The sequence below is a fragment of the Egretta garzetta genome, unplaced genomic scaffold (assembly GCF_000687185.1).
Source record: "Egretta garzetta isolate BGI_Z169 unplaced genomic scaffold, ASM68718v1 scaffold458, whole genome shotgun sequence".
Taxonomy (NCBI): domain Eukaryota; kingdom Metazoa; phylum Chordata; class Aves; order Pelecaniformes; family Ardeidae; genus Egretta; species Egretta garzetta.
In genome coordinates, this window is record NW_009260599.1 from 608,320 (window position 1) to 623,854 (window position 15,535).

Genomic DNA, 15,535 nt, shown 5'->3' on the forward strand with positions numbered 1-15,535 from the left:
ATTAACAATGGATGGGAACTTTTAATGAAAATTAACCGTTCAGGAACAGATGTTGATGCCACAGAAATGCAGATACTCCCTATGAAGTGTCACTGGCTGTCATGTGGATGTGAAAATGCAGAGACATCTTAACTTGGAATTATATACCAGATCTGTGGACCACAATTCAGTGAATTGCTTAAGCATACGCTTAGATTTCATTAGTCTGCTTTGCCATATGCTTACATTTATTCTGTACTTGTAACATTACTAGCCAAAACGTATATGCTTTCACACTAGTAAAACTTCCCTGATTGCTAAACTACCTTTGGATATCTGTGATTTCTTATGGCCTACACAAAAGCGATGCCTAGATTTATGGATATAGTAAATGAGAATATATAAATAATAAAATGAGAAATTGTGAAACAGACTCCATGGCTGGGGCTGGAACTAATGCTAACTGTGCAAACCGGCACTGCTGAAAGGCTGGCCACAGACCACCACGGTTCGTGTGACTCCTGGTTCAAAATGACTAACATGACTGCCAGTTTAAAAAGCAGGGAATAAAGGACAGTTGGAAACACAATGCCTACATAAGGTCATCTGTTGGCAACTTTTGAAAGTTTTATGTTCACTTTTTTGGAGAATACCATTGGGAATATAAAATCAACATAGTGAACTCTAAGTGTCCCCTTCCTCCCCATTATTCCCTTTTGGAAAGCTGTTGCAGAATCTCATCAGACCAATGATTAGGGATTTTTTTTTATATTTCTGATGGAAATTTATCCATCTCTGGTTTAAAGCAATTTACTCTTGTTCTAACATTGGCCTTGAGCTTAAACAGACTGTTTATCTCCCTGGCATTTACTCCTTCGGTGCATTTAGAGACAGCAATCATTCCTCCTTTCAGCACTTTTTCTGAGAGGTTACACGAGAGACTAAAACAGATCTCACCCTTGTAAGGTAAGAAAAACACAAACAGAGATCAGAGTAGACAGAACTACTATTTCTGAACATGACCATAGTTTTCTGTATCAGCAGATTCCAGATTCTTCTCAACAAGTCCTTTTACAATGGCTCTGTTTGATCTACCCATGTCTCCACAAGCATCCCAGAATCACCTAGGTGGGAAGGGGTCTCAGGAGGTCATTGAGTGCAGCCTTCCAATCGGGTTTGGAACACTGCCAGGGACAGAGATTCTCTGAGCAACCTACTCCTGTACATAATTATCTTCATAGTAGAAATTTTTCCTTAGTTACCCAGAATCTCCTGTTTCAGTTTAGGACTACTGTATTTCATTCTTCTGCTGTGCACCTCAGGAATAAGCCTGGCTTCGCCTTCTTGATAACCTCCTCACAGATTCTGGAAGATTGCTATTAGGACTCCCCAAAGCCTTGTGTTCTCCAGGCTGAAGAAGCCCGGTATCCTCAGCCTCTTCTTACTGCGCACGCGCTCCAACCCCCAACCATCTTGCTGACCCCCCTCAACCTGCTGCTTTTGACATTCAGAGCTGCTTCTCACAGGATCCCTTCTACTGCGAACTGCTCATCCCCCAAAAGGGTCACCACTCTCTCTCCTTCCTTGCCTATGCTTCCCAAAGAGCTGCCATCTGCTTATCACAGATCTCCAGCCATATGAGCTACGCCACTGCTTCTCAGCTGTTCCAAAGATTTCACAGTTCTGTGTCCATACATGGAGCTCTAGCTCCTCCTGCTTGTTTCCTAGGCTGCATGCATTTGTGTACAGGCACTTGAGATGGGTTCTCTTTTGATTTATTTCACCTTTCCTGAGGGCCCTCTTACTCTATTCCTCTGCCCCTTGAATTTATCACCCCTAAACGCTACTTCTTCACGTAACTATAAGCTGTCAGCATCATACTCTGATATAATCCAGTTTGAAACCCTTCTCATCAGGTTGGCCAGTCTGTTGGCAAAGGTGTTTGTTCCTTGCTTTGTCAAATGGATCCTGTCTCACACTAGCAGTTCTTGTTCCTCAGAGGAACCCAAGATCATTAAACCAAAGCCATTCTTGTGACACCAGCTACGTGGCCAGTCATAACTCACAAGTTATGTCTGCACCTACCTGAGCATTTCACTCTCATCCGCAGGATTGAGGAAAACTCTACCTAGGCTTGTCTGTAGGCTTGCCTTTGCCTAAAGAACTCTGCAGTCTGTCTTGATTTACTTCAGATTTCCCTTGGCAGTGTCACTGGTGTCCACGTAGCAAGAGACAACAGTCCAAGGGCCAGACAAGCCTTAGCAGTCTCTCTGCAACATCCCAGATCCAGGCCCTTGCCAAGCAACACAACTCCTGTGAAAGCATGTTTAGTCAGTAGCTGGGTGCCTTCATCTCCTGCAGAAGGGTATCTCCAATCACTGTTACCTGCTGCTTCCATCTGCTGCTAACGCTCACATGGTTCTCCCAGATGAAGCTTGTTTCCTCTCATTGGTTATTAGGGCACTGTAGCAATTCTGTAAATTTAGATCTGAGGATGGAGAAGGAGCCTTTCTTTCCTTTAACAGGAACACATCCACTCCAAATACCTTGATTTTAGGATTAGGAATAGGAAGCCCCTGCTCCCATGAAGGTCATTGGGCCCAACTGCACTGTTGGCAAACATTTTGGATTGCAGTTGACATGAGAATGATGGACACGTTACAGTCTTAGAAGACACTGAAGAACTCAATCCCTGATCACTGTCTCCTCTTGGATGTTCTGTTACAGCAGGGAGAGAGCGCTAAAGTAATGTAGCTAGTTGTTACCAGCATGAAGAAAATTCAGATTGCAAAGTAAATAATTTCCCATGGCAAAGTTGAATAGTTCTAGCTAAATCTTGTTTATCAGGTTAGTACAGCATTTTCCCTAGAATGTAAAATATTACTAAGTATTTTCATTCTTCTGCACTGATCCTTTTTTAACAGTAAGTGTAAACGTAGAAAAATCCATACAGTTGACACCACTGCCCTGGCAGATATAGAATTAACAGTGATGTTGTAAGGGATTGGAAAAGCCTAAGCGAATTCATAAAGGGATTAAATTTAAGAGATAACATATTTTCACATATAACTGAGGCCAGAATATGGATGCTCACCTTCTGCAACTTCAGCTAATGCCAGTACTCAGATGTGAGCAGAAAGGACCATTTTTAAGTTTTCCTCTGAATGAATCTATCAACTGTTCAGGCTTGATCAACCGTTAAGTATCCAGCATTCTGATTTTTTTTTGGTTTTGTAGTAGATAATAATCTATCACCTACTGTCACTTCAATTGTTACTGTCATTCACATTCAGTCTATGTACAACAATATCGATTTTCCCTGCTACATTTTTAATCGTATATAGTAAAATATCTTCCAGACACTCATTCGCTTTTCAGAGGAGGCTCTGTCACAGATTACAGACTTCTGATACCTGTTAGCTTCCCTGCAGAACTTTCTGTAATGCCAAGGAGGGAGTGAAAAAATCCCATACCCCCAACTATCACTGAAATCTGTTTAATACTCAAAGAGGAAAGCTCTTACTACAAAACTTTGGTAAAATTCACCTCAAGCAAGGCAATAAGATGCCCTCAGAGAGACAGTGTCACTTAGTGGGTAGCACAGAATCCTAGGACTTGAGAAATGTGGGCTAACACAATAAAGCTGAACAAAGAATTATAACTCAGCAGTAACTTAAGGGTGATGCACAGGCACGCTGCAGTAGACATCACCTCAATAGTTTCCAATACTACACAGACGAGGCCACTTTGGTCGTTGGTACAACCACAGATTCAAGAGGAAATACTGCAAGACCCAAGAGGAACAGATGAAGCCAGAAGGACAAAAGGGCATTGATGAATTAATGCTTCATACCATAGAATTGTAACTGCTGGGAGGAGATGAATCCTGGAAAAAATCTTCAGGGCAGCAGTGGCTGCCTAAGTTAAAGCAAGAATATTTTTTACAAAACTAAACTAAAAAATTAGGGTATCATGACGTGTTGAGAAAAGAGAGCTGAAAAAAGGAAAGAAGAAGAAACAAAATTAGACAGAGAAAATAAGATCTTGCTGTATGATGATTAATTAGTAAGGGGAGTGGCCTCTGATCAGGCGAGTCACAGAAAGTGTTCATAATTATCCCTCTAAGTCCCCTTAGTCCTTTATGTCTAATGGTTAACCTTGAAACTTCAAAACATTGTATTACTCCCTCTAGGTATCAGGTGGTAGACAAATATTTTAAACAACAGCAATAATCATAAAGATACTACAAAATCAATCTGTAAAATACCAGTCTATGTGACCTTCATACAGACCATCATTTGAATAATTTTTCATTTTTAAAGTAGAAAAATGCAGCACCTTGTAGAAAGCTTATTAAATTATGTACAAAGTATTTAAGTCTGTTGATCAAATTTTGAATCCATATTAACAGTCATTTAAAATGCCTTTTTTTTTTCTTTTTGGTCATAAATCTATTCACAAAAAACTTGGGAATTCTTTAGCTTGCTACAAAATCCCCATATAGGATCGAAGTCCTACCTGGAAAAAACCCCAAACAAAACTAGAATGAACATGCACATGCATGTACACTCCAGCTTTGTCCTGTTTAGTTACAAAACAAAGATTAAATGAACACACAGCAAATGAAAATACTGCTGTGGTCTTCCTCAGCTTACTGCTATCAACAAAACTGAGAAAATTTTACCAGCTTCTCACTTATCTCAGTTTAAGCATCAGCTTCTACTAATAGGCAAATGTCAAAGACAAACAGTGTATGTTCTTTGCTGCTGATCATTTGATGCAGAACAGGCAACTTCTGCAGCAGAACTGTTTTATGGTACAGTAAATTTTTAATACTACATTGTACACAAAAAACCAAAGTATCAGACACTGCAGGAATAAGGATGGGGATGACAAGAAAGATTAAGGCTTCAAAGGAAATTGAGTAATTGACAGGTTTGGGGGAAAAAAACCAGCTCTAAGAAAACTAGCTTTGTAACAAAAAACTTCTTGTGGTTTCCATAAAGCAGCAAAATAGATCTTATCATATTAACAAGACCATATTACAACAGCTAGGGGCTACAACAGAGAGCAGGAACCTCACTGGAAGAGCTTTATTTAGGGTCAAGATTATCCTAGGTGATCATCCACCAGCTGCTGTAGCAACTAATTAAAAATCTGGACAAAGACCAAAAAAAATTGAGAGCAGAGCTGTTGAAACTTACCAAACACCAGATATTGATTCAGAATCAAAATAGATGACTCCAGAATTTAGAAATACATAAGTAATCCAATTAGACACCCTACATCATCTTCTCTTGCAGACAACCATTAAGATGTGAATTTAAAAACAGCTGTGTGATTACCATATCCTGCTATAGAGTATCACTTGTTTCTTAAGAATTATGAGCAGATGAAAATCTCATTTAGTAAAGATTATTCTTTTTCACTTGGCATTGATGGCTTGGTATTTTCCTTTCCTCTCTAAAAGATAAGTATTTTTTTAAAGTGGTTACCTACAAGCTAACAAATTGACTTATTAATTTGTTGTAATCTGTTTGTCTAAGCAAAGGCTGTAGGATAAGACTTATAAAAAATATTTTGCCTATGTCTTCATTAAGCAGAAGTAATCCATAACTATTAGATGCCATCCTCTGCAAAAAAGTCCATGAAAAATCCACATAATTCCAAATATTCCATAAAGTTGATGCAGACTGCACTTTTAACTGATGCTAAATAAACTGCTTGAAAGGACATGAGTGTTTCAAAAGCTAATTATTATTTCTAAGATATTATATAAGCTTTATGTTTTCATATGACACATTTGCTGATGCTGGACTAGAACTAAGTTGTAAAGAAATTAGCTGTTAAGAGAAAATCCCACTAAAATTTTCCTTTTGTAACAGTGAGAAGCAAGATAGCAAGTAAATCTTTCCCAGGTCAAGATGTGATTGACAAAAATGAATTAATTAAATTTGGGTCACTGATATCCACTAAAACACAGAAATCCTGTGAAGCAACACCACTTCACAGGCATAAATTACCATTAAATAAACCTGAGTCACTTGGACCTGGAGCCTTTTGAAGGTCCCATTTACACAGGCCCACTGCAAAAACACATTATAAGAATGACTGAGTGATCACTAGCCCAGCTGGATTTTCCCAGGGAAGAAGAAAAACACAGGCTCTAACTCTAATAATCTTATTTTAAGAACAGAAGTTGAGCTGTAACCAAATCCTCAAAGTTTCTTACCAAAGAAGGAAACTAAGGCAGCTAAACTACCAACGTGGCAACTTTTTTTTTTTTTCTGAGAAGCCATTTAAATGTGCTACTGAAGCACAAAGACCCTTTCTGCAAAGGTTTCTGTGAGTTAGGCTGCCAGAGAAGGGCTTGAATAAGACTCTTCCACTGGTAATACTTTTGACATCAGCAGTGTTTCTGTCCAGCTGAATGGCTGGGTTTCTCACAGAAAAAGTCACAAAAATATGTATTTATCAAAGAACAAGAAGTTGTATATTTGTGAATTCCATAGATGCTCATTCAAGTGATCTACAAGGAGCTCGAGGCACAGAGACTCACTGCTTTGTCAATTAGATTGGTTTCCAACAGTGCTCTTTGAGAGCAGACACCAAACAGGAAAGACAGCCTTTCAGGACAATAAATATTTTAAGTACTAAATATATGTTTAAATATTTAGCTTAAATATTAAATATATGTTTAAATATTAAATATAAGTTTAAACCCCTTCCTTGGCAACTGGGACCTTTTTGCAGCTGAACCTATCCACAAAATATACTAATAATACAGGAAAAGGAGACATTAAAGGTTATCCCCAAATTTCCAAATTCTAAAGTTATTCCCCAGAAGAGGCACACTCACTAAGGATTTTCTCCACTGAGTTCCAGTGCAAGTCAGATCTGCTTCTTACACATATGAGGCGGTACAGAACTGATCTGATAATTCATTCTTGTAGTTCCCATGAAATTCAAGGAAATGGCTGCCAGAAGAAAACTCAGAAGTTGAAGGTATACACCCTGAACTTCCCATTAAACTTTACGAGCATGGACACAAAGCAAACCAAATAATATTGGCATAGAGAATTGCAACGAAAAATTCCAGTAAAGTTTCCAGTCTTGTACCTTCCCTCACCTATTGCAGTGTCCCCACCCAGAAGCAGATCTCCACACCTAGTCATCCTGTCTACATCCGTAAAATGGTTCAGGTAATAATCCCTGGACCTCAAGCCAGCTGGCATAGCACTGCTCATAACCATACGCATTTCTTTCTTGTCCCCAAGACAAGGCAGTACCCTCCAAACGCTTAGTAAGCAGTTACTGGCCTGTGCTAACCCCAAACTGTGCCCAGGCACCGCCTGCAAGAATGATAGCTGGCTCCCACTAAAACTGTGCTTGGGACCATGCTAACTAATTAGCTGCACAGCCTACTGTACGGCAATATTTATGTTAATTAAGGGCCTTATTAATACTGTTGTTACTATTACCATAATACTATGTTCCACCTCGGTGCAGAGCTGAGAACGTAACAGCATTTTGTAAAAAACTAAATGAGCCTCATAGTACCCATTCAGATAAGGATGTGGGTTTTATCCAATTTACAAACTAGGAGACTGTGAGATCAAAAGCCTATACAATTTACTTCTTTTCAATGAAAAGGTAGTGAAGAGCCAAGAATAAGGGATGGGATTCCTGATTCTTATTGCTCATATTTAGCTGCTGGACTACTATCTATGATGTTAAATTATTCATCATTTCTCACAGGGAAGGCAGGCATGCACTCACAAGAAAAGCTGTGTGCAAGAAAAAGGGTTATCGAAGCGACAAAAATATGCTGCTATAACACATTTTCATGTGTAGGTAGCAATTCTTCTCCCCTACATCCCAGGGCTGGAATCCTGCATGGGGAACACTGAACTGCTCGGTATAATGTAAAAGACAGGCCTCATTAACTCTTGGACATCTTCTCATTTCTTGGTCATAAATCCTATTACCTTGTATTACAAACTGCCATAAAACTCACAGATAAAAGATAATTTATGCTCAGTGTACAGAAGCTAATGTTTCTGTACTCCTGAGAAGCACACTACCAGAAAATGAGAAAGTATGTATGTGAAACCTTAAGCCATTCATACCGAGCATGGCTAGCATGATAAACATGGCTCTAAGGGCCTAATGCTCTTCAGCCAGGCTATATTCTAATGGTAATTGATATTACCAAAATTTCAAGCATAAAACGTATGGACTGTTGCATAAAATATCCTGCTTATGAAGAGTGATTACTCCTTATTAAGAATTCAGGCTCTCCTCCCTCCCCCCAATTCAGAAAGAAATATGATGGCTATCTCAGTACAGGGATACTTTTTCTTTCCTTTTTTTCTTCTTTTTTCTTTTTAAAATTCCAATCATCACATTAGAAAATGCTTCAGAGCAAGCATTGCCTCCCGGAATTCTTACACACTCTCCTTATTTCTGACTCCTGTCCTAATTAGTGTTGTGTGGCACACAAAAACTAACAACCCTTGGAGCTGGCAAAAATCAAAGGCAGCTCAATCTCTTATTTGCTTTTTCTCTGAAGCAATTTAAAGTCTTCGGACTTTGGCAGTGATATTAACTGTGTTAGTTATCTGCTCAAAGGAATATTTTGCTTTAGTGAAGACTAAGCAAAAGATGCATTAAATTTAGGCTGTTTGTCATTAGTTTTCCTTTCAGATGAGAGAAAATCCTTCACTGTCAACTTACAACTTCGGTAGTTACAGACTATGTTGTCATTGCTTGAGCCCTTCCACAGGTGCACCTCATTTCGTGCCTGCCTCCTTTTCTTAAATACTTGTTTAGTAATTTGACCTATATTGGAATTAATTTATCTAAACTTAGATACCTACAGTGTATACCTAGATCTCAGCCTATCATCCAGTTTCTCCATAGAGACCATGGAGACAGACATTTATGGGGTGTAATTCTTCCCAACTTTTTTCTCTTCTCCACCTCTTAGCATAGTTCATCCTTACAGGTTAGAAATTAATATAAGAGTTTAGTTCCTTGTAGTTTTCTTCACTTTCTATGCCAAAACATCTTTTCCCAATATATTTCAAAAACTCACACTGTCTGTCCATTTATTTCCCAAGAGAGGCCCCAGTACTCAAAATGCCAATTACTCAAAATGCCAATTTTATTGGCTGATGAAAAAAGGCTTTGTTTACCTGGTCCTCCTTGCTTGGTAGTCTGCAATGGATTCCAAATATGGCATTGTCCTTGCTGTCTTCCTTCTATCACCCTGAAGACTTAGCAAGTCTATAAGCCTGTTTCCCACAACACTGTGGACCTTTACAAGTGTGTTAAATATTGATATATTTCTTCTGCTGTACCCCTCTATTTCATTTTAATAATATGAAATAACTCTCTTTCAAAGAAATTACTTAATAGATTTTTGTGCTGTACTTAGATATCTACTCACACAGTCCTCCTCTTAGTGTCATCATTACTAACTAAAAATTCAGCAGCTTGACTTGTTATTCCCCTTTGTATCCTTCCTAGGTCTCTTTATGGGATTACCGGTTTCCTTGCTCTATCCAAATATTTTAGCCTCTGCCCAGGTACACACGACAGAGAACCAATACTAGTCTCCAGCTATAGTGAGCGGAGGGCTAATGTTATTTTGAAGCAAAAATATGATTACATTTTGCTCATATATTTTATCCAAAGAGTCCAATAAAGATCAGATTCTTCTTCCCCAAGAGAGAAAGGTTTCAGATCTTCATTTTATAGAAAAAGCATTACACTCTTAACTTTATCATTTGCATTAGCATTTGAATCTCAAAACCTTGCTTCATTTGTTGCACAGTTTCCAGACTTGCATTTCAAAAAGTCAGTGGGTCTCCCACTGTGTTCAACTCCCTCCTACCTTGCTTTTAAATTACAAGGGGAGAGGGGAAGAAGAGAGAATGCCATGATTGTGGCTGTTCACAAGAGAAAAATATCACGCTGAACTCTGTACATAAAAAAAGAGTACTTGCAAGTTTAGGATCCTTGTTTCTTTCTGTGTATAAACTACTCACTCGATTTTTATCTAAACTATGCAGGATTAATATTATTATCTGGAGGTACCATGAGAGTTGACTGAAGATGCTGATAGTGACAAGTTTAAACCAACAATGAAAACCAATTTTGTGTCAAAGTTAGCATTAAGATTGTTTAACTGGCCTGCCCCCTATATCTGCCCTTTATTTCTGAATGCTAGAAACAACCTGAAGTTACAGAATTCAGTTACTGACAATGCAGACTAAAAGTATTACATGCTTCTTCTATAGCATTATTAGAACATAAAGGAGTTTCCAGCAAGCCCAATTAGCAACCTCTCATTTCTATTTAAATACACAGATTATTTTTTTTTCAAGTTGCAAAGGGTTTAATTAGTCATTGAATACTCTTCTGAAAGCAACCTTAGGCATGGCATTTTAAAGCCACTTATGGAAAAGATGAATGAAAAGAATTAAAAGTCTTTCTAGTCCAGGTAAGCAAGCTAAACAGGGAATTCTCTGTCTTATTTTGGCTTTTCAATACGGTCTTAAAAAGATCCCAAAATTAATTTACAGTGGTCAGTGAAGTACTCCACCCACAGGTCAATCACAAGCGAGTTACTCCTCACTTTCAGATTTTAACCACAGTTATCCTTTAGCCCTCTTTCCCCCTCACTCTGCTGCCTCTATCCATTTAGCTATGCAACTAATGATCACAGTCATTCCTCGTCACACTGGCAAATGAGCTCCTGTGCCTACTATCTTTCCTGCAGACACAGTGCTTCAAAGCTGTTAATACAGCTTCTGCCCCTGTGGATTTAAATCTATAATCTCATAGAACCTTATTAATGCTTTTCTCAAATTACAATGAAGCATGTGTGGTGCAGGGTTTTGTCAAATTTATCTGTGAATGTTCTTTATTTTAATGAAATAAGCTTTCCAAGATAAAATGGGAAAATTAGTTAAGCTTCTAGAAACCCTGACATCAGGAAAAGATATTTCCAAACAAATAAATGAATCACTGTTAGAGAAGACTCTTTGGTGCTTGGATTTGCCTTTAATTTAAATCTTAGAAGCAGAAACCCAGCAAGACCTTTTGTGTCTGTTGTTTTATGAATCAATAAATGGAGTAACAGACCCGAAAAAACACAAAAATAACATGTCTTAAACAAATTCCCTCGTGGATGGGAGCTGGATTCCCATCATAATGAACTGCACCACTCAGACCACATAAGAGCTCTGCCTGATGTGTTTGTCAGGAACTCCCTCATATCTTCCTCTTACAACTTTCTTTTGTTTCTCTTACTGCAGACATCCTTATTGCTACTCAACATGCAAAAGGGCTGTGTGCTAAATTTAAACTTACTGGAATCTAATTAAAAAGTTTTAATTTTTTTGGTTTTTAATTTATAATCAAAATCCTCTATTTACCCAAATTCAGTTTCCATGCATTACGGAGTTCCATGTTCGTCCCCTTTTAAAAAAATCTGTCCTGAACAAACTAAACACAAGTCTGCAGGAATTCAGAGCCCATCATTTGCTGTCCAATTCCCTGCAATACATTTTATATTTAGGCTCTGACCCTGCAGAATACAATTAAGAAAATGAGCATTTAATGGTGCAAGACCTACAGGGTCAGGGTGGGTGGAAGGTCAGTTTTATTATGAAGTAAGTTTTTACAACACTTACAGGCTGAAGCAGGTAGATCAGCGAGCACTCCTGGATAACTATCACTGGGAAAGGAGTGATATTTGTTGCATGAAAAAGCGTTTCCACTGATGCCATGGTTTGGTCAAACCGTCCTCCAAGTCCGCCCAAAGTCACAATCACATCGATCTGAAAGGTAAAGAAAAAAGTCACCAAGAAAACTTTCAGGCATGATCTCTAGACCCTGAAAATCAACAATAAAATCATCTTGGGGAAAAAAAAAGGAGAATAACTACTGACTATACAAAAGCACATGTCAAATACAGTTATTTACTCCTATTACTGATAAATACCATTATGTGATTTTTGAGGCTGAGTATTAAAGCTCAGTAAATTCATGGCCAACATGTGGTACTCTTGAAAAGGACATAACCATTCTCCCTAAGACACAGGCCAGCCTTTGCAGGTACTTATCTATCTCCCCTGAATATATAGAGCCTAAGTCCAGAGGAGGGCTACAGAAATGATCTGAGGGCTGGAGCACCTCTCTTATGAGGACAGGCTGAGAGAGTTGGGCTTGTTCAGCCTGGAGAAGAGAAGGCTGCGGGGAGACCTGACTGCAGCCTTCCAGTACCTAAAGGGGGCCTATAGAAAAGACGGGGGAAATCTTTTTGGTAGGGCCAGCTGTGTCAGGACAAGGGGTAATGGATTTAAACTAAAACAGGGTAGGTTTAGACTAGATATAAGGAAGAAATTCTTTACAATGAGGGTGGTGAAACACTGGAACAGGTTGCCCAGAGAGGTAGTGGAGGCCCCGTCCCTGGAAACATTCAAGGCCAGGTTGGACGGGGCTCTGAGCAACCTGATCTAGTTAGCGGTGTCCCTGCTCACTGCAGGGGGGTTGGACTAGATGACCTTTAGGGGTCCCTTCCAACACAAAACATTCTATGATTCTATGATATATCACTCCACATCTAAGCCCCTCAGCTACGTATGGTATATCTGAGCCTTAGTATCTTTCATCCCCAGACCTTAACATCGTTTCAGTATTAACCTCACGGTTTACAGAGCAAATAAAAGAAACTTCAAGTTAGGGCCATTGCATGTCGTTCTCATTCCTCCCACGAGGCATTTTAATGTACAAGCAATCCCCCCCACTCACAGGCTGGCTCTACTCAAGATTAAAAGTACGGCTGAAGTAGGAGGTTCCACCGCAAGCGACTGGCACATCATCTCCCAGCTGTCAAGGACAGGGACAGGAATGGGAGCGCTCTCCTGTCCCAGTCCCAGACCCGCCGAGAGCACTGCTTGACTGCTTGCAATAGGCCATGGAGCCGGACTGCTGTCGCTCAATTCTCGCACACTCCATCAAGCCTCTGAACACTTTATTTCCTATAAGCAGAAAGGGAGTATTTAAAAGCCTTAGTTAAGAGCTTTTGGGTCCTCGGATAAAAGGTCACAGAGTGCAAAGTATTATTATTATTACTTCCATAATGGGGATCAGTTATGTTCAGTAATTGTACTTTAAAAAGCTACCACTCAGTAAGTCACATCTAGAGCCCTAACACAATGCAGCAGTAGAGTCTTTAGAAGCTGCCTTGACAATGGCCATCTGGTGAAGTTTCCAACTTTATAGGGCTCAATTCTATGGCCACTGTGATTACATGAAGTTTTACTCAACCCAGGAGCCACATAATGGTGCTCTGTGTATCTGGAATGATGAATTAATAGCATCAGCTTCTATTTTTATTACCAGGGCTAGGGCTTTACGATTCTGTTGAATATTGGTTTGCATGAAAATTCATCTCTTTTCCTTTTGGTCAAGAGCAATACCATCTTTCTTACCACCATCAGGAAAATATTTGAGAAGCCAGACTGGATCAATATAACACATTATATTAGCAGCAAACACTGAAACAAAAAAGCCATTCTCACACTGCAGACAGCATGTACTTTCTGTGCAGATTACAGATCACACAGACCTAACATAAAACCAATAGAATACGAATGGTAGGAAAACCTATCCTTAAAACAGGAGAGAAAACAGCAAAAGCTAATGGCTAAGCTTATGGCTAAGCCATAACACATTTTCTATTTTACTGATTCCAGTGTAGAACCAAACTGCTTTTTTTTTGACTGGTGATGACTGTGATTAAAAAAGATGGATCAGTTATCTGAAAATAATAGTACTAAATGGACCCACCTACATCAGTTCTCTACCAGTCAACTAGCGGTAAAAATGCCCCCCCAACCCCAATGGAGACCATGGGGAAAATGTGCTATATTAACCTGGAACCACAGTGACATTAAAGGTGACTTTGCAAAAGATCACTAACCCAACTATATATTGCTTTTCTTGTGAGCAACGGGACTGAAGCTTAAATACTAGCCTAGCCTTCAAAAATCTGAGCAACTACTGTGTAGTTTCTTGGTATATATGTCTCACTGATACGTGAACTTGTTTGGTTTGGCTTTGACGTTTTCTCCAGTTTAAAAGGTAAGAATGAAACAAACACAGAGTTCCCTCTGACTTGTAATTAAAATGATACAACAACATTCTGACTGTGTCTTCTTTCCCTTGTAAAACTGTCAGTATGTCAGACAAAGCCTGCTCTGTTATTCACACGTGTACTTATCGCGAAGTACAGGACCTATCTGAAACGATGAAGTGCTCACTGGCTGCATCTTTTTGTGATAGAGATTGTCAGAGTACTGCAAGTTGAAGAAAAACATAACAAATTCTGTAACTTAAAGTATGACAGAAGTGATCCCGAACTCCTACTCTTTATTCAACAGCAACAGTGCAATGATCTTGTGGATCGGTGCCCAAAAAGTAAGAAAATAAAACCCATCTAGCATGGAGAAGATCTGTTGAAAAGGCATTCATAAAACAGAGGTTTGGGGTTGTGGCGTGTTGGGAGAAGGCTAATAAAGATATCTGAAAAGGGAATGTATTTAGGATTTGCATGGATTGTGAAAATGGAAAACACAAGTATATGACAGGTATGCAAACAAACCCAGCTGGAGTATGAGAGGAGTAGGCAAAGAGAAAAGCTAAAATTCTGCACTTCTGTGATGGTTGACAGTCCTGCCTTTCACTGTCTTGTCTTGGCAGCAGTGACAGGCATCCAGACATTGTAGGACTTTTAAAGACTCAGTTTGAAGGCCTAGGTATACACACTTTGTTTATTTAACAAAAACACAGAGAGGCTAAGTCCAACAAAAACCTTAAGAGTCTTTTCATCCTAAAGCTATCACCTCTGTTGAAAAAAAACAAACCCACACCACAAAAATCACAAACTAACAAAACAGTCAGTTCTCCCCTGCAATCACTGCTCTTCTCGCTCTGCCAAGCACTTAAGAAAATGGATGTGCCATGAACGCACATACACGACTCTTGGTCATTCCAGAACTGAAGAGAAAGTGAATACCAAAGCACAGGACATTTATATATTCCCACACTACAAAGAGGGAAGGCCATTCATTTTTCTACTATGATTTCCTGTATAACACAGGCTACAAAATTATACTGTTACTGCTAATCAGCCCAGCAGGTAGCATTTGATTAACACACTGTACTTCAATTGAAATGTCTATGCTTCACTTAAATGTCCTGTCATCAGTTCCCTTACACAATTTGTTTTCACACAGCGCCATTCATTTGCTGAAAAAAGGATAAAAAGATCCTTAGATAACTACAAAGAAAAGCTTAGATCATTGCAGGCACAGTGTAGAGGGCACCGTATTCTCATAGACTATCCATAACCTGAAATAAACATATTGCACAACATCTTTAAAGGCGAGCGAGCTTTAATTTCTAAAGAGTTGAAGATCTAAGGGTGGGATTCAGTCCTCTTTAAATGATACTGTCCTACATTAGTATCTCTTGAAAGAGT

The 15,535-nt window shown here is 39.1% G+C and overlaps 1 protein-coding gene across 1 annotated transcript in view; it reads right to left on the minus strand.

The window, feature by feature from the left end:
- The window catches only part of TPK1 (thiamin pyrophosphokinase 1), a 162,139-nt gene that overhangs the window by 95,731 nt on the left and 50,873 nt on the right, over positions 1-15,535 (minus strand). The window contains exon 4 of the mRNA XM_009644768.2: positions 11,682-11,828. Within this exon, the coding sequence (XP_009643063.2) occupies positions 11,682-11,828 (147 nt within the window). The remainder of the gene's footprint in view (positions 1-11,681; positions 11,829-15,535) is intronic.